Below are 18757 nucleotides of genomic sequence, written 5' to 3' on the forward strand. Positions count from 1 at the left end.
AAATAGTCAAACTTTTTATTTTTTATTATTATGAAACACTTTTGGAATATGCATCAGAAAAAGGCCTTTATTTCCTCAAACTCCATAAAATAATAAAACGATAACACTTTTCTCGTTTCTAAACACATTAAAAAAAGGGGCAAAAAGGGATCACTACCCTCCCCACAACTCGAACGCCATCCTCCGAAACCACGGAAACAATGCACCAAATCTCGGACCGGAGATGGGACCCTTCACGTGAGACTCAAGTAAATGACGTGGGCCACCGCAACCACAGCCGTCGATTCCCGCGGCAGCTGCTGCTGTTTCCCACCCATCTGCCGTACGTCTGTATTATTCTATTATTATTATACGTATCCAAACGCACACGAGAGTACCCTCGAAACAGCGTGCACGCATCATGCGCCCCACGGTCCGAAGTCACGTGCACCACACCACCCGATTCATCATACCATACATAATATAATATTGGGTGAATTTCCCAAAACACCCTTTTAAGTTTCGAAAATTTTGACATAACTTTTCAACTTTAAAAAATTCCTTAAAATATAAAAATCTTTTTTTATCTAATTATATAAAAATATCATTTTATCCTTGACCTATCGGAGCGTTGTAAATATTCATTACACGAATAAAAGGGAACGATCGATAAGATTATCTCATGTGTAAAAATATATATGATCAAAGTAGTAGAAATGTTGATCAGAAAGTACATGATATAAATTTTTATGATCCGAAAGTACATGATATAAATTATCAATAATATTTGTATGAATACTGAGATAAAGAATATGAGTTGAACACTCAAGTTAGGTAAGTATCACAACGATAAAATTATACACACAAATTTCACGATTAATTATTCGAAGGAGATGTATTTATATTGAATTCGATGTTTAATTGTTATTAGTTTCGGAATGAATACATACATTCGATCCAGCAATAAATTGGCGAATAAAGGCGAAGGTTCGCGGTCGCCGCAGGCAACTACCACCACAGCGCGCGGACGCCGACGCCGACGCCGACGCAACACGCGTATTCCGGCTACAAACCCCCGCGCTCGCTGCCTCCCCCGCTTACAACCCGCGCGTTCGCCCAAACCCAGGAGCCTTCGGTACGCTCACCCTCGGATCTACTTCGTCGCACCCCAAACTGACGCCGCTCATGTGTCCATTGCGTAGGATCCACGCCCCTCGCTGCAAGGCAACGTACGCTTCTCCGCCGGCACAACTTACACCCCCCGTGTTGCTATAAAAGCAGCCCCATCAATGACTCCTACCTCCCTCCCTCATTTCATTTCCATTCGGCGATCTCTCTCGAGGTAAAAGAAGACAAGAGCCGGCGGAGATCCCCCCTTTCTCCCTCCTCCTCTCCTCGTCGCCATGCTCTCGCTAAATCGAAGCGGCTTCTTGGTAATTAATCTCTTGTTTTCTTGTTCCCGTTTTTGACATTTACCCATGTGAATGGTTGATTAGATGGTTATTCCTTTTGATTCTTGTGGATATATAAAATGAGCTACGATGGTGGTGGGAATGTCGAATCGCTTATTGAGTTCTTTTTTCTTTGTGGACCGGGGGAGCAGCGATGCGACGAGAAGCAAGGCCTGCTTGTGTCGCAGAGGCGGCGGATGCCGCTGGCGCCGGCGGGGGTGCGGTGCGCGGCGAGGGGCGGAGGGGAGCTGAATGGGAGGGGGATCACGGTGGACAACACGGTCAAGGAGCTCAGGGGCGAGGCCGAGCCGGTGCTCGAGCCCAAGTCCGGCGGAGGCGTCGTGGAGGACGCGCACGGTGAGGACGGGGACGTGGAGGAGCAGTTCATCATGCCGTGGACCGTCTCCGTCGCCAGGTTTGCTCTCGATCGATCGGCTCGGATCCTATCGCCTGGTTCCCTCGAGAGTTTCACGGCTCTTTTTGTTCGATCTGGTTGGATCTTGGATGTTTCCTGGGGTTCCCAGATGGAATCCAACAAGTGCGCGAATTCACTTTTTCTTGGACTCGATTTATCTATTTTGTTCGATCTGGTTGGATCTTGGGTGTTTCTTGGATCCAAGAGCGAGAATTCTTTTGGCGTGGCTTTCTTGAGTTCGAATGCGTCTTGGTGGTCCCATACTGGCCCTATTTTGTTCCCTGTAATAAGAATTTATTAGCCTATTCCATGAGGTTTCCTGCCTTGATCATTACGTTTCGCGAAAGTCTCTTTACCATTGGGTCTAATTTGGGCGGCTGCTCAACCGTACTCGGATCATTTTTTTAGATTCATGCATATTAGTAATTGGGAGTTGTTAGACAAATGAAACGATTAGGTTTTCCTGAACTTGTGCCACAGAAATCTTTACCCGCCAAGTAAATCTGGTGGAGTTGACTTGGAGTCTCTTGTTACTATTCATTTGTCCCGACCGATCATCTGTAGTGTCGCTCCGCTCTTTTGCCCTCATTTTCATTTCAATTTTTCTTTCGTTCTTTTTAGGGTGGATCACATGGATAGTCCTTGAACGACAGGCCCGATTTTCTAATCGATCCTCGAGCTTTAATTTGTCGAATCCCTAGGGTTTTGGTAGTGTTGCATTCAGGTCTTCTCCCACCGTGGAGTTTGGTGTAGAATACTCTGCCAGTGGGAAAAGTCGTCTGGGACTAAATGAATTAAAATGCGCCATGCCACATTCTGAGAAAGAAGAGGATATAAAGTTTGTTTTCTCTTTCCCTTTGTTTTTTTCTTTTTTTTTCTTTTTGTGGTGATATCAGTCGCCATCAACATTTGATGAGAGAGGAGGATAAAGGAAGTGGCGAGAAGCTGGAAAACAGGAAACGACGAGACGGTGAATCTCATCTCCACCTTCTTTTTTCCATCTTCCTCAATCCTGATCACTATCGTTCCTCAAGAGAAAGTGGAGCGGGGACGAAGGAAAGGAAGGGAGGAGAAAAACTGAGAAAGAAAATGGGATAGACGAAAAAACTGACGGAAGAAGAAAACCCATGGTGGGGGTTTTCCAAACTTTTAGGGCTGATTGGCCTATAGACACCTGACTAAGATTGATGGTAGGGACTCAATACGATTCACGACAATTAGAGGTCAATTTGAGATTGTTCCTATGGCTCAAGGACTATTCGTGCATACGTCTTTCATGCGAGAAGTGACTGCTCAATCTACATGTTCATCAGAAATGTCTATATGCATAAAAAATCTCGTTAATTATGCCTAATTTTATGTAGCTTCAAAACATGTTTGTGTAATTATAGGCATAGTTCTTTCCGGCGATGATGTCAATGATGATTTATGTAGTGACCTTGGTGGATAACTTTATCATTTGATCTATTCTTTTGAACTTAGTGGTTACTCGTTGTTGCGGAATCCACAACACAACAAAGGGCTCGCTTTCAATGGGAAAGAGAGGGATGCCCACTACTTGCGAGGCCTCCTGCCTCCAGCATGTGTTACGCAAGAGCTTCAGGTTTGTTTGTATCTTGTAAAGGAAGCCATCCAAAAGATTGAAGCGATGAATACCATTTGCTGATGTCTACTTGCAACTTTTTCCCCACAGGAGAAAAAGATTATGCACAATCTTCGCCAATACCAGGTGCCCCTGCAACGTTATGTGTCCATGATGGATCTTCAGGTACCTGGAAAACACCTCGCATTTCATTTCCACCTAATAGTTTTGTTATACTAAACTTCACCTGAGGCATCGATGGTCGGATTCTCAGGAGAGAAACGAGAAGCTCTTTTACAAGCTGCTAATTGACCATGTTGAGGAGTTACTTCCAATTGTTTACACTCCTACTGTTGGTGAGGCTTGCCAGAAGTATGGCTCCATCTTTGGGCATCCTCAGGGTCTCTACATCAGTTTGAACGAGAGGTTAGAGATTTTCCTTTCTTGTTTCCCACACTATCGACATCTATCAATTGTTAACCACAGGTAATTTTTATTTGCAGGGGGAAGATTCTCGAAGTCTTGAGAAACTGGCCCGAAAGGAACATCCAAGTTATTGTGGTCACAGATGGTGAGCGGATTTTGGGTCTCGGAGACCTTGGCTGCCAGGTAACATTACAATTCGGTTGTATGTTTACAACTGTTTAATGGGACTGTGTGCTTACTTACGGTCAGGTTGTTATTTCGTGATTTCGTAGGGAATGGGAATTCCTGTGGGCAAGCTTGCTCTATATACTGCTCTTGGGGGTCTGCGTCCATCTGCTGTAAGTTTTATCTTTATTGGTTTTAGTTTCATTACTTGTATTATGCTTCTTCTTACTTTTTGCATCATTATCTAGTGTTTTTGGCGTGTTCATTTACAAGGTTCCCTTAACCAATCGACGTTTTGCAGTGCTTACCTGTCACTATTGATGTGGGGACCAACAATGAGCAGCTACTTAAGGATGAGTTCTATATTGGACTGCGCCGAAGAAGAGCTACTGGTCAGGTACCATATTTAATAAATACATGAATTTTTTTATGATGTAGATAAATTTGTTGAATCAGTTTTTTTTTTTTTTTTTTTGTATCGACTTAGGAATATGCTGATTTGATGCATGAGTTCATGACTGCTGTGAAGCAGAGGTATGGGGAGAAAGTGCTCATTCAGGTTGGTCACCACCCAATGAGATATTGGAGAGGATCCGCTCTTGGTTATTTCACGTTTGATATTTGCTTCACACAATCCATGTTACGTTGATCTTGATTTTGGTTTTGTATGTTTTTTCTTTTTTTCAGTTTGAAGACTTTGCTAACCATAATGCATTTGAACTGCTTGCCAAATATCGTAAAACGCATCTCGTGTTCAATGATGACATCCAGGTAATGCATCGATAGATTACTTCTCTAATATTCTCTCTGTCCAATTACCTGTTGCATGCTTTTGAACCATTCTGTATGGTTATTATCATTGCAGGGCACAGCTTCTGTGGTTCTTGCTGGGCTTTTTGCAGCTTTGAATATAGTTGGTGGAACTCTGGCGGAGCACAGTTTCTTATTCCTTGGTGCTGGGGAGGTCGTACCCTTTTGCTCAATTGGGTTTCTCCTTACTATTTTGTTCAAATGCAATCAATTTGTCCTGTGTGACACCTCTTGAATCATAATTTTACTGTGCATATTTGCAAGCATGAGCGCTGTGCTTGATCATTTATGTTTTTATTTTCCTGGTAGTTCTAATTCTAACTGAGTTGTCTGTTTCTAGGAGTTTTAATTCCAATGCTTTCCGTTTAGAATAATGGTTGGGGGAATTGCTAATCAGACGAAGAGAAAATCTCTGTCTTTGCCTAATTGCAGTTTATAGTGGAGTGTACAAGTCTACTATTGTTTTGATTGCACAATTTATTGTTATGTTCAATGTTCTTAGCATTTCCTGCATTTGCATTTGCTTCTGCTATTCCATGTGCATTCTCATCAGCAAGATGCCTTGCATGGCAAGGGTTTTTTCCTTTCTATTAGGAAGGGCAGACATTTCATGGGTGTCTTGCATTTCTCATGGTCACAAATTCATTCTCATTTTCTTACCAATTCAGGGTCTTTCAATGTTTGTGGAAGATACTAAAATAATCTGCCTTTATTTTTGTATTACAGGCTGGTACCGGTATCGCAGAACTCATAGCACGTGAGATGTCAAAACAGGTACTGAAAATATGTTGTTGATTAACACGAGCATGCCAAATGATTAATTGACTTCATTTTTTGCTCAATTATGCACCCACACACACACAACAGAAAGGAAAAAAAAAAAAGGACTGATGAGCTCAAAAATCTGACTGAATGATTCCTTTGGTAATGAATGTTGTAGACAAAAGCTCCATTGGAAGAGACTCGGAAGAAAATTTGGATGGTGGATTCAAAGGTACAGTTATTGGCTGTATATATTTCTGTGTTTATACATCATCGTTCTTTATGCTTGCTTTCATGTCTTTGAATTCATCATTTGACTCCAGCTGATGTTTTCCCCTCTTTTAGGGCTTAATTGTGAGCTCACGCAAGGAATCTCTTCAGCACTTTAAGAAACCTTGGGCGCATGACCATGAACCTGTCGGTAATCTCTTGGATGCTGTCAAGGTATGAAGTCCTCCTATGCAGAGTTTGATTATTGTATAGGTTACATCTCATGTAAAAGTATTTGGTTCTTACCTTTTCCGTTCCCTACCATTGACGATCTCCAACTATATTATTTGTTTGTGAGAGTGATTTGTTCATTCCAGGTATTGACCATATAAAAGAGGCCTTTCTGGTGGGCATGTTTTCGAATTTACTGTAGAGTGTTTTTCTGCTTGATGTTGGTTGTATTTGCTTGTTTCTGGTGGTACACTGGAAGAGTTCAAATGAATAATTTGTTGGCACTTAGTGTCAGGACTAAAGCATAATCAGACATGCATTATAGGAAATCAAAATTTTCATTAGGGATGAAAGACCGACTTGTACATAATTTGTTTTAAGTCACCAAATGTCAATCTGATCTCTGTTTCTATAAAGCAACCTCAAGTGGATTTGCTGATTAATTGGAAGTTGGTGATGAATGTCAGAGGTTCTTATACCCTCTATATAAATTTTTTTTTTTTCCAATTTTTAGGCTATAAAGCCAACTGTATTAATTGGCTCCTCTGGAGTGGGAAGAACTTTCACAAAGGAGGTGGTTGAAGCCATGGCCACATTTAATGAGGTATGCATTCCTTTTACTAGTTTTCTTTTTTAGTGTGTTCAATTATTATTTGTATTTAGAATCTACGATATGATTTGTGGATTGAATTATAACCGTAAGATTTCCTTTATTTAACGCAGAAGCCCATAATTTTGGCTCTCTCCAACCCGACCACACAGTCCGAGTGTAGTGCAGAAGAAGCATACACGTGGAGTAAGGTAAATCTTGTTATTCTTGTAGCCACATGTCCCATATCCGCCGTGATAAGAGATTTTTCATGGGGTTCAATTTTCTGCTTAAAAACTGGCTTGCCACAATCACAGGGTCGAGCAATATTTGCTAGTGGGAGCCCGTTCGATCCAGTTGAATATGATGAAAAGATTTTTGTGCCTGGCCAGGTTTGAAATGTCTTATCATCCTTTGACATGGCTGTGGTGTCACTTTAGGAATATTTACTTTCAAGTGAAGCACTCTAACCTCAGGTGTGTGTTTTGCATGCTTTCAGGCAAACAATGCCTATATTTTCCCAGGATTTGGCCTCGGGTTGGTTATCTCTGGAGCTACCCGTGTGCATGATGACATGCTCCTTGCAGCCTGTAAGTAACAGAGTTAAAAACAATGCCTACATTCTGCTTCTTGGATGTGATTAAGTGTTTTATTTATAAAAAAGATTTCTAACATATGATTAAGTTGAACATAACATAGTTAGAGCACTCTTTTTCCCTTGAGAAAAACTTGGAATTTTGTCAAAAAAAACTTGGAAATCTCAACTAATAAAAGCAGCTCCATAGATTTTGGCTGATAACTATGAGCCATAGACGCCAAAATAGTATGCCACTAACTGTGCTTATGATGCGTCTCCTTGAGAGACTAGGCAAAAAGAACGTACGCCCACTAGGAAAGTTCGTGCGATTTGTTGGTTTGCTCTTTTTTATATTGACTGCGTCCTCACTTTCTCTTGGACAGCGGAAGCGTTGGCCCAACAGGTGACACAAGAGAACTTGGATAAAGGATTGATCTATCCACCCTTCTCAAATATTAGGAAGATATCTGCTCATATTGCCGCTAACGTCGCTGCTAAAGCATATGAACTTGGTGAGTTGCTTCTTCATCAGCTATTTGTGGCTACTTGTTTAGATTTTGCGCAGCAAGTTAATAGTGGTCGTGTGTGTTGTTGCCATTTGTTAGGTCTGGCAAGTCGGCTCCCATGTCCCAAGGACCTGGTGAAGTACGCAGAGAGCTGCATGTACAACCCTGTTTACCGCAGTTACAGATGAATGGGTCTCCAGTTTTGAATGAATACTAGTAGTAATTGTAGATCTCAGTAGCGATAGATGTTGTGGATGTCTTTGTTGCTGTTGCCTCACTATATTGTTGTATGACCTTTTGCCAATATGAGCTGGAACTAAAATTGTTCTCTCCGTGGCTGTCCGAAATTGACTCTTTGAACACCATCTCCCGAGTTCCTTTTAACTCGGGCACACAGTGCAAGGGGTTTGGAGAGCTGTGTGAATATGCGAGTGAGATGGAGATGCAAATCTTCTGCACGGATATGGTCAGCGTGTTATGCCCCAAGCACCTGGAGGGCGTCAGATTGAATAGTGTAAGCGGGGATAGTTCAGTTGGGAGAGCGTCAGATTGAATATCTGAAGGTCGTATGTTCGATCCACGCTCATCGTATTATTTTATTACAGTTTTTGTGCATCGCATGAAGATCTGAAGGTCGCGTGTTCGATCCACGTATTGTTTTATTATAGTTTGTGTGCCCCGCATGACTCGAGCAGTCCACCCTCACCGCATTGTTTTATTACAGTTTTTGTGCCCCGCATGACTCGAACAGTCCACCCTCATCGCATTATTTTATTATAATTTTTGTGCCCCGCATGACTCATTCAGAGATGCACATATATACTTGCCCCAACCATGTATTAGGTGGTGCAAGCGGGGATAGCTCGGTTGGGAGAGCGTTAGACGAAGATCGCGTGTTTGATCTACGCTCATCGCATTGTTTTATGATAGTTTTTGTGCTCCGCATGAATCGAGCAATCGAATATCGCCAAACCATGTATCCAATAGTGCAAGTGGGGATAGCTTAGTTAGAAAAGTGCAAGCGGGGATACCTCAGTTGGGAGAGCGTCAGACTGAAGATTTGAATGTCGCGTGTTCGATCCACGCTCACCGCATTGTTTTATTACAGTTTTTGTGCCCCGCATGAAGATCTGAAGGTCGCATGTTCGATCCATGCATTGTTTTATTATAGTTTTTGTGCCCCGCATGACTCGAGCAATCCACCCTCACCGCATTGTTTTATTACAGTTTTTGTGCCCCGCATGACTCGAGCAGTCCACCCTCACCGCATTATTTTATTATAGTTTTTGTGCCCCGCATGACTCATTCAGAGATGCACATATATACCTGCCCCAACCATGTATTAGGTGGCGCAAGCAGGGATAGCTCAGTTGGGAGAGCGTTAGACGAAGATCTGAAGATCGCGTGTTCGATCGCGTGTTCGATCTACGCTCAACGCATTGTTTTATGATAGTTTTTGTGCTCCGCATGAATCGAGCAATCGAATATCGCCAAACCATGTATCCAATAGTGCAAGTGGGGATAGCTTAGTTAGAAAAGTGCAAGCGGGGATAGCTTAGTTGGGAGAGCGACAGACTGAAGATCTGAAGGTCGCGTGTTCGATCCACGCTCACCGTATTGTTTTATTACAGTTTTTGTGCCCCGCATGAAGATCTGAAGGTCGCGTGTTCGATCCACGCATTGTTTTATTATAGTTTTTGTGCCCCGCATGACTCGAGCAGTCCACCCTCACCGCATTATTTTATTATAGTTTTTGTGCCCCGTATGACTCACTCAGAGATGCACATATATACTTCCCCAACCATGTATTAGGTGGTGCAAGCGGGGATAGCTCAGTTGGGAGAGCGTTAGACGAAGATCGCGTGTTCGATCTACGCTCATCGCATTGTTTTATGATAGTTTTTGTGCTCCGCATGAATCGAGCAATCGAATATCGCCAAACCATGTATCCAATAGTGCAAGTGGGGATAGCTTAGTTAGAAAAGTGCAAGCGGGGATAGCTCAGTTGGGAGAGCGTCAGACTGAAGATCTGAAGGTCGCGTGTTCGATCCACGCTCACCGCATTATTTTATTATAGTTTTTGTGCCCCGCATGACTCGAGCAGTCCACCCTCACCGCATTATTTTATTACAGTTTTTGCTTCCCCAACCATGTATTAGGTGGTGCAAGCGGGGATAGCTCAGTCCACCCTCACCGCATTATTTTATTACAGTTTTTGCTTCCCCAACCATGTATTAGGTGTTGCAAGCGGGGATAGCTCAGTTGGGAGAGCGTTAGACGAAGATCGCCTGTTCGATCTACGCTCATCGCATTGTTTTATGATAGTTTTTGTGCTCCGCATGAATCGAGCAATCGAATATCGCCAAACCATGTATCCAATAGTGCAAGTGGGGATAGCTTAGTTAAAAAAGTGCAAGCGGGGATAGCTCAGTTGGGAGAGCGTCAGACTGAAGATCTGAAGGTCGCGTGTTCGATCCACGCTCACCGCATTGTTTTATTACAGTTTTTGTGCCCCGCATGAAGATCTGAAGGTCGCGTGTTCGATCCACGCATTGTTTTATTATTGTTTTCGTGCCCCGCATGACTCGAGCAGTCCACCCTCACCACGTATTGTTTTATTATAGTTTTTGTGCCCCGCATGACTCGAGCAGTCCACCCTCACCGCATTATTTTATTACAGTTTTTGTGCACCGCATGACTCACTCAGAGATGCACATATATACTTCCCCAACCATGTATTAGGTGGTGCAAGCAGGGATAGCTCAGTTGGGAGAGCGTTAGACGAAGATCGCGTGTTCGATCTACGCTCATCGCATTGTTTTATGATAGTTTTTGTTCTCCGCATGAATCGAGCAATCGAATATCGCCAAACCATGTATCCAATAGTGCAAGTGGGGATAGCTTAGTTAGAAAAGTGCAAGCGGGGATAGCTCAGTTGGGAGAGCGTCAGACTGAAGATCTGAAGGTCGCATGTTCGATCCACGCTCACCGTATTGTTTTATTACAGTTTTTGTGCCCCGCATGAAGATCTGAAGGTCGCGTGTTCGATCCACGCATTGTTTTATTATAGTTTTTGTGCCCCGCATGACTCGAGCAGTCCACCCTCACCGCATTATTTTATTACAGTTTTTGTGCACCGCATGACTCACTCAGAGATGCACATATATACTTCCCCAACCATGTATTAGGTGGTGCAAGCAGGGATAGCTCAGTTGGGAGAGCGTTAGACGAAGATCGCGTGTTCGATCTACGCTCATCTCATTGTTTTATGATAGTTTTTGTTCTCCGCATGAATCGAGCAATCGAATATCGCCAAACCATGTATCCAATAGTGCAAGTGGGGATAGCTTAGTTAGAAAAGTGCAAGCGGGGATAGCTTAGTTGGGAGAGCGACAGACTGAAGATCTGAAGGTCGCGTGTTCGATCCACGCTCACCGTATTGTTTTATTACAGTTTTTGTGCCCCGCATGAAGATCTGAAGGTCGCGTGTTCGATCCACGCATTGTTTTATTATAGTTTTTGTGCCCCGCATGACTCGAGCAGTCCACCCTCACCGCATTATTTTATTATAGTTTTTGTGCCCCGTATGACTCACTCAGAGATGCACATATATACTTCCCCAACCATGTATTAGGTGGTGCAAGCGGGGATAGCTCAGTTGGGAGAGCGTTAGACGAAGATCGCGTGTTCGATCTACGCTCATCGCATTGTTTTATGATAGTTTTTGTGCTCCGCATGAATCGAGCAATCGAATATCGCCAAACCATGTATCCAATAGTGCAAGTGGGGATAGCTTAGTTAGAAAAGTGCAAGCGGGGATAGCTCAGTTGGGAGAGCGTCAGACTGAAGATCTGAAGGTCGCGTGTTCGATCCACGCTCACCGCATTATTTTATTATAGTTTTTGTGCCCCGCATGACTCGAGCAGTCCACCCTCACCGCATTATTTTATTACAGTTTTTGCTTCCCCAACCATGTATTAGGTGGTGCAAGCGGGGATAGCTCAGTTGGGAGAGCGTTAGACGAAGATCGCCTGTTCGATCTACGCTCATCGCATTGTTTTATGATAGTTTTTGTGCTCCGCATGAATCGAGCAATCGAATATCGCCAAACCATGTATCCAATAGTGCAAGTGGGGATAGCTTAGTTAAAAAAGTGCAAGCGGGGATAGCTCAGTTGGGAGAACGTCAGACTGAAGATCTGATGGTCGCGTGTTCGATCCACGCTCACCGCATTGTTTTATTACAGTTTTTGTGCCCCGCATGAAGATCTGAAGGTCGCGTGTTCGATCCACGCATTGTTTTATTATTGTTTTCGTGCCCCGCATGACTCGAGCAGTCCACCCTCACCACGTATTGTTTTATTATAGTTTTTGTGCCCCGCATGACTCGAGCAGTCCACCCTCACCGCATTATTTTATTACAGTTTTTGTGCACCGCATGACTCACTCAGAGATGCACATATATACTTCCCCAACCATGTATTAGGTGGTGCAAGCAGGGATAGCTCAGTTGGGAGAGCGTTAGACGAAGATCGAGTGTTCGATCTACGCTCATCGCATTGTTTTATGATAGTTTTTGTTCTCCGCATGAATCGAGCAATCGAATATCGCCAAACCATGTATCCAATAGTGCAAGTGGGGATAGCTTAGTTAGAAAAGTGCAAGCGTGGATAGCTCAGTTGGGAGAGCGTCAGACTGAAGATCTAAAGGTCGCGTGTTCGATCCACGCTCACCGTATTGTTTTATTACAGTTTTTGTGCCCCGCATGAAGATCTGAAGGTCGCGTGTTCGATCCACGCATTGTTTTATTATAGTTTTTGTGCCCCGCATGACTCGAGCAGTCCACCCTCACCGCATTATTTTATTATAGTTTTTGTGCCCCGCATGACTCACTCAGAGATGCACATATATACTTCCCCAACCATGTATTAGGTGGTGCAAGCGGGGATAGCTCAGTTGGGAGAGCGTTAGACGAAGATCGCGTGTTCGATCTACGTTCATCGCATTGTTTTATGATAGTTTTTGTGCTCCGCATGAATCGAGCAATCGAATATCGCCAAACCATGTATCCAATAGTGCAAGTGGGGATAGCTTAGTTAGAAAAGTGCAAGCGGGGATAGCTCAGTTGGGAGAGCGTCAGACTGAAGATCTGAAGGTCGTGTGTTCGATCCACGCTCACCGCAGTTTTTGTGCCCCGCATGACTCGAGCAGTCCACCCTCACCGCATTATTTTATTACAGTTTTTGTGCCCCGCATGACTCACTCAGAGATGCACATATATACTTCCCCAACCATGTATTAGGTGGTGCAAGCGGGGATAGCTCAGTTGGGAGAGCGTTAGACGAAGATCGCCTATTCGATCTACGCTCATCGCATTGTTTTATGATAGTTTTTGTGCTCCGCATGAATCGAGCAATCGAATATCGCCAAACCATGTATCCAATAGTGCAAGTGGGGATAGCTTAGTTAAAAAAGTGCAAGCGGGGATAGCTCAGTTGGGAGAGCGTCAGACTGAAGATCTGAAGGTCGCGTGTTCGATCCACGCTCACCGCATTGTTTTATTACAGTTTTTGTGCCCCGCATGAAGATCTGAAGGTCGCGTGTTCGATCCACGCATTGTTTTATTATTGTTTTCGTGCCCCGCATGACTCGAGCAGTCCACCCTCACCACGTATTGTTTTATTATAGTTTTTGTGCCCCGCATGACTCGAGCAGTCCACCCTCACCGCATTATTTTATTACAGTTTTTGTGCACCGCATGACTCACTCAGAGATGCACATATATACTTACCCAACCTTGTATTAGGTGGTGCAAGCAGGGATAGCTCAGTTGGGAGAGCGTTAGACGAAGATCGCGTGTTCGATCTACGTTCATCGCATTGTTTTATGATAGTTTTTGTGCTCCGCATGAATCGAGCAATCGAATATCGCCAAACCATGTATCCAATAGTGCAAGTGGGGATAGCTTAGTTAGAAAAGTGCAAGCGGGGATAGCTCAGTTGGGAGAGCGTCAGACTGAAGATCTGAAGGTCGCGTGTTCGATCCATGCTCACCGTATTGTTTTATTATAGTTTTTGTGCCCCGCATGACTCGAGCAGTCCACCCTCACCACGCATTGTTTTATTATAGTTTTTGTGCCCCGCATGACTCGAGCAGTCCACCCTCACCGCATTATTTTATTACAGTTTTTGTGCCCCGCATGACTCACTCAGAGATGCACATATATACTTCCCCAACCATGTATTAGGTGGTGCAAGCGGGGATAGCTCAGTTGGGAGAGCGTTAGACGAAGATCGCCTGTTCGATCTACACTCATCGCATTGTTTTATGATAGTTTTTGTGCTCCGCATGAATCGAGCAATCGAATATCGCCAAACCATGTATCCAATAGTGCAAGTGGGGATAGCTTAGTTAAAAAAGTGCAAGCGGGGATAGCTCAGTTGGGAGAGCGTCAGACTGAAGATCTGAAGGTCGCGTGTTCGATCCACGCTCACCGCATTGTTTTATTACAGTTTTTGTGCCCCGCATGAAGATCTGAAGGTCGCGTGTTCGATCCACGCATTGTTTTATTATTGTTTTCGTGCCCCGCATGACTCGAGCAGTCCACCCTCACCACGTATTGTTTTATTATAGTTTTTGTGCCCCGCATGACTCGAGCAGTCCACCCTCACCGCATTATTTTATTACAGTTTTTGTGCACCGCATGACTCACTCAGAGATGCACATATATACTTCCCCAACCATGTATTAGGTGGTGCAAGCAGGGATAGCTCAGTTGGGAGAGCGTTAGACGAAGATCGCGTGTTCGATCTACGCTCATCGCATTGTTTTATGATAGTTTTTGTGCTCCGCATGAATCGAGCAATCGAATATCGCCAAACCATTATCCAATAGTGCAAGTGGGGATATCTTAGTTAGGAAAGTGCAAGCGGGGATAGCTCAGTTGGGAGAGCGTCAGACTAAAGATCTGAAGGTCGTGTGTTTGATCCATGCTCACCGTATTATTTTATTACAGTTTTTGTGCCCCGCATTAAGATCTGAAGGTCGCGTGTTCGATCCACGCATTGTTTTATTATATTTTTTGTGCCCCGCATGACTCGAGCAGTCCACCCTCACCGCATTGTTTTATTACAGTTTTTGTGCCCTGCATGACTCGAGCAGTCCACCCTCACCGCATTATTTTATTACAGTTTTTGTGCCCCGCATGACTCACTCAGAGATGCACATATATACTTGCCCCAACCATGTATTAGGTGGTGCAAGCGGGGATAGCTCAGTTGGGAGAGCGTTAGACGAAGATCTGAAGATCGTGTGTTCGATCTACGCTCATCGCATTGTTTTATTATAGTTTTTGTGCTCCGCATGAATCGAGCAATCGAATATCGCCAAACCATTATCCAATAGTGCAAGTGGGGATAGCTTAGTTAGGAAAGTGCAAGCGGTGATAGCTCAGTTGGGAGAGCGTCGGACTGAAGATCTGAAGGTCACGTGTTCGATCCATGCTCATCGCATTATTTTATTACAGTTTTTGTGTGCCCCGCATGAAGATCTGAAGGTCGCGTATTCGATCCACGCATTGTTTTATTATATTTTTTGTGCCCCGCATGACTCGAGCAGTCCACCCTCACCGCATTGTTTTATTACAGTTTTTGTGCCCCGCATGACTCGAGCAGTCCACCCTCACCGCATTATTTTTTTACAGTTTTTGTGCCCCGCATGACTCACTCAGAGATGCACATATATACTTGCCCCAACCATGTATTAGGTGGTGCAAGCGGGGATAGCTTAGTTGGGAGAGCGTTAGACGAAGATCTGAAGATCGCGTGTTCGATCTACGCTCATCGCATTGTTTTATTATAGTTTTTGTGCTCCGCATTAATCGAGCAATCGAGTATCGCCAAACCATGTATCCAATAGTGCAAGTGGGGATAGCCTAGTTAGGAGAGTGTAAGCGGGGATAGCTCAGATGGGAGAGCGTTAGACTGAAGATCTAAAGATCGCGTGTTCGATCCACGCTCATCGCATTGTTTTATTACAGTTTTTGTGCTCTGCATGACTCGAGCAATCGAATACCGCCAAACCATGTATCCAATAGTGTAAGTTGGGAGAGCGTCAGATTGAAGATCTGAAGGTTGTGTGTTCGCTCCACGCTTATCGTATTGTTTTATTACAGTTTTTGTGCTACGCATGACTCGAGCGATCGAATACCGCCAAACCATGTATCCAATAGTGCAAGTGGGGATAGCTTAGTTAGGAGAGTGCAAGCAGGGATAGCTTAGTTTGGAGAATGTCAATCTGAAGAATCGACAGGCCACCCTCACTACATTATTTTATTACATTTTTTGTACTCCGCATGACTCGAGCAGTCGAATACCGTCGCAAAAAGCTAGTGGCACAGCCAGCCAAAGTCTAAAAAGCTTTTGGGAGAGCGTCGTGAACTAACAGAGAAAATAAACTCACTTAGAGATGCACATGCATGCTTGCTCCAACCATGTATCCAATAGTGCAAGCAAAGATAGCTCGGTTGGGAGAGCGTCAGACTGAAGATCTGAAAATCGCATGTTCGATCCACGCTCACCATATTATTTTATTATAGTTTTTGTGTCCCGCATGACTCGAACAGTCCACCCTCATCGCATTTTTTTATTATAGTTTTTGTGCCCCGCATGACTCAAGCAGTCGGATACCGCCACAAAAATCTAATGGCATAGACAACCAGAGTCTAAAAAGCTTTACAACTCTTTGCAGAGATGAACTAACATAGAAAACAAACTTACTCAGAGATGCACCTGCATACTTGCTCCAACCATATAATTGATGGTGCAAGCGGGAATAGCTCAATTGGGAGAACGTCAGATTGAAGATCTAAAGGTCACGTGTTTGATCCATGCTCATCGTATTATTTTATTATAATTTTTATACTCCGCATGACTCCAACAGTCCACCCTCACCGTATTATTTTATTACAATTTTTTACCTCGCATGACTCCAACCATGTATCCAGTGGTGCAAGCAAGGAGGCCTGCATTCCATACCATATATTATATGCATAAAACTTACTCCTGATCCCACGACATAAGAACAAGTAATATGCACAATGGAAATTTAAAGACTGTAATTGTAGTTAGGTGTTCTTATTCAATTTAATCTTTTGAAACTGTAAAATCAATTTTACATTGCTGTGAACATTGAACAGATAAAGGTTGAATAGTAGTATATTGGCCGAGTATAAAGCTCTCATGATCCTTTGACATAAACCTGGAGGCCTTGGATTTGATCAAGTGCGACTAAACGCAGACATAAATGACAAACTTAAACTAACACACAAAGTTTCTTTAATTATCTTTCGCTTTGTTTGCAACTTTAACTAGAGTTGCAGAGTCTCTTCAGTTTTTTGTTCGGTTTGTTTGTAACTTTTTAACTACTATGTTTTATGTATCTTATACAAGTTGTTGAAGTTTTTTTAGTACGAACTGATGGCACACAAGAAGCAGTTTCTCCTTTCTTCAGGAACCAAGGTGTATAGCTTTGCTAAGTATAGCCATAAAATTCTGCCTGAGAGTGGCAGGCCTGCATCTGTTGCTTCAGAACACAGGGTTCACAAAGCATGAATATAGTAATTATAGTTTAGTGATAGGTTACATCCCTCCTATCGAGACTTTCTCCGACTTGAGGAGAAAAGATGTCTCAAAAAGAACAATAGAGAAGAGAGAGACTAAACTAATTTAAGTTAAAATATATGCCTGAAAGAAAGTAGGCACTCCAAAATTGTGGGAGAAAGCAAAGAAATTATGAGATAAATCCAATCTCATCATCCCATAAAATTATCCTAAAAGACTTTCTTTCCGTTACGAACTAAAAGCACAATAATAAACAAAGTATATCACAACAACAATAATAACAAAACCATAAGTCTCAGTTACTTAGAGTCGGCTACATGAATCTTTTGCCACCATTAAGATTTATAAAATATCATATGTTTAACTAAGTTCATAATACATAAATCTTTAATTATATTTTTTATTAAAGTTTTTTTAGGTTTTCATCTATCTCTCCTTGTACCACTAGCATTAATCGTTTTAGTTTTCTGACTATCATAAGATCATCTAAGCACACTTATGCTATCTTAAATTATTTTTTCTCATTTTATCCTTTATCGAAGCGACACTTACTTATTCCAAAAATAAGAATATTTCTTTTTCTATCTTTCCTAATAGCTCCACACATCCATCTTAATATTCTTATCTAGACAATACAAACTTTTTATATCTCTAACACTCATATTTATAAAGTATTGTTGATCTCACAACTATCTATAAAATTTTTCTTTTAATCTTAAAAATATTCGATAATCATACAAAACTCCTTATGTCACTTACCATATTAACCATCCTATACCCTATCAATAGTCAATCTCTTTATCTTATTGAAAATAAAGCTGTGCAAGTTGCCAAAAAGCATTATTCCTTATTATTATAAAAAAACATTCTATATGCTACAAAGATCACTACTAATTTAATGGAAATGCAATATTTACCGGTTGGTACTTCAAACTATTTTTGTTGTTTGCTTATGTTCCCATGCACATACTATATCATATAATTCATTTATCTTTTTTATTTAAGATTTCATTTATTCAGGCAAAATTAGACCTGTGAAAAACAAGGTTCGATGCAGATTTGATCCATGTTTAACCTGATAAAAAATTTAGCATTTTCGTAGCCACCTATATGGTAATCAAATTTCAAATGCTTGTCCTATCAGCACATATCGATCATTATTTACTAGTCTTATCAAGGACCAGCACAAAGCCTCATAGGTCATTTTCCATCAGTATTTTATTTTAATTTTTTCCAGGTGATATTGGCAGTACAAGTTGGCATACAGCTGGGTTTACTGGTTGCTAACCAGCATGACGGTCTGTCAAAATTAATGTCAGACCGGAATTAAAATCTTTTTCTTGGACCACAAACAAATTGAACACTAGCGAACTATCCTGGCAAATGCATCAAACATTGGATTTATTATATAAGCTCAGTTTGCTGGTTCCTCTCC

At 42.5% G+C, this 18757-nt stretch overlaps 1 protein-coding gene and 7 non-coding genes across 8 annotated transcripts; all 8 read left to right on the top strand.

The window, feature by feature from the left end:
* Positions 1–1252: 1252 nt before the first annotated feature.
* Positions 1253–8035, top strand: LOC135633530 (NADP-dependent malic enzyme-like). The gene is made up of 20 exons (XM_065143072.1): positions 1253–1412; positions 1583–1845; positions 3328–3448; positions 3539–3613; positions 3702–3853; positions 3931–4036; positions 4126–4191; positions 4320–4415; positions 4506–4577; positions 4706–4789; positions 4884–4982; positions 5555–5602; positions 5769–5822; positions 5936–6034; positions 6546–6635; positions 6755–6832; positions 6938–7012; positions 7120–7210; positions 7581–7709; positions 7803–8035. The coding sequence occupies exons 1-20, from the start codon at positions 1383–1385 to the stop codon at positions 7889–7891; spliced, it is 1917 nt and encodes a 638-aa protein (XP_064999144.1). The 5' UTR covers positions 1253–1382; the 3' UTR covers positions 7892–8035.
* Positions 8036–9693: 1658 nt separating this feature from the next.
* On the top strand, positions 9694–9766 carry TRNAF-GAA (transfer RNA phenylalanine (anticodon GAA)). The gene has a single exon. It is a non-coding gene; the product is annotated as a tRNA-Phe (tRNA).
* A 353-nt stretch (positions 9767–10119) lies between these two features.
* TRNAF-GAA (transfer RNA phenylalanine (anticodon GAA)) lies at positions 10120–10192 on the top strand. Its single transcript has one exon. It is a non-coding gene; the product is annotated as a tRNA-Phe (tRNA).
* Positions 10193–11515: 1323 nt separating this feature from the next.
* On the top strand, positions 11516–11588 carry TRNAF-GAA (transfer RNA phenylalanine (anticodon GAA)). The gene has a single exon. It is a non-coding gene; the product is annotated as a tRNA-Phe (tRNA).
* Positions 11589–12812: 1224 nt separating this feature from the next.
* Positions 12813–12885, top strand: TRNAF-GAA (transfer RNA phenylalanine (anticodon GAA)). Its single transcript has one exon. It is a non-coding gene; the product is annotated as a tRNA-Phe (tRNA).
* A 297-nt stretch (positions 12886–13182) lies between these two features.
* TRNAF-GAA (transfer RNA phenylalanine (anticodon GAA)) lies at positions 13183–13255 on the top strand. The gene has a single exon. It is a non-coding gene; the product is annotated as a tRNA-Phe (tRNA).
* An 872-nt stretch (positions 13256–14127) lies between these two features.
* On the top strand, positions 14128–14200 carry TRNAF-GAA (transfer RNA phenylalanine (anticodon GAA)). The gene has a single exon. It is a non-coding gene; the product is annotated as a tRNA-Phe (tRNA).
* A 430-nt stretch (positions 14201–14630) lies between these two features.
* Positions 14631–14703, top strand: TRNAF-AAA (transfer RNA phenylalanine (anticodon AAA)). Its single transcript has one exon. It is a non-coding gene; the product is annotated as a tRNA-Phe (tRNA).
* Positions 14704–18757: the final 4054 nt, after the last annotated feature.

The sequence above is a fragment of the Musa acuminata genome, chromosome BXJ3-3, assembly GCF_036884655.1.
Source record: "Musa acuminata AAA Group cultivar baxijiao chromosome BXJ3-3, Cavendish_Baxijiao_AAA, whole genome shotgun sequence".
Classification (NCBI taxonomy): Eukaryota; Viridiplantae; Streptophyta; class Magnoliopsida; order Zingiberales; family Musaceae; genus Musa; species Musa acuminata.

Coding starts and splice junctions, on each gene's coding strand:
- LOC135633530 (XM_065143072.1), top strand. CDS start 1,383: ATGCTCTCGCTAAATCGAAGCGGCTTCTTG. Junction 3,854..3,930: donor TACATCAGTTTGAACGAGAG/GTTAGAGATTTT, acceptor TTTTATTTGCAG/GGGGAAGATTCTCGAAGTCT. Junction 4,790..4,883: donor TGTTCAATGATGACATCCAG/GTAATGCATCGA, acceptor TTATCATTGCAG/GGCACAGCTTCTGTGGTTCT.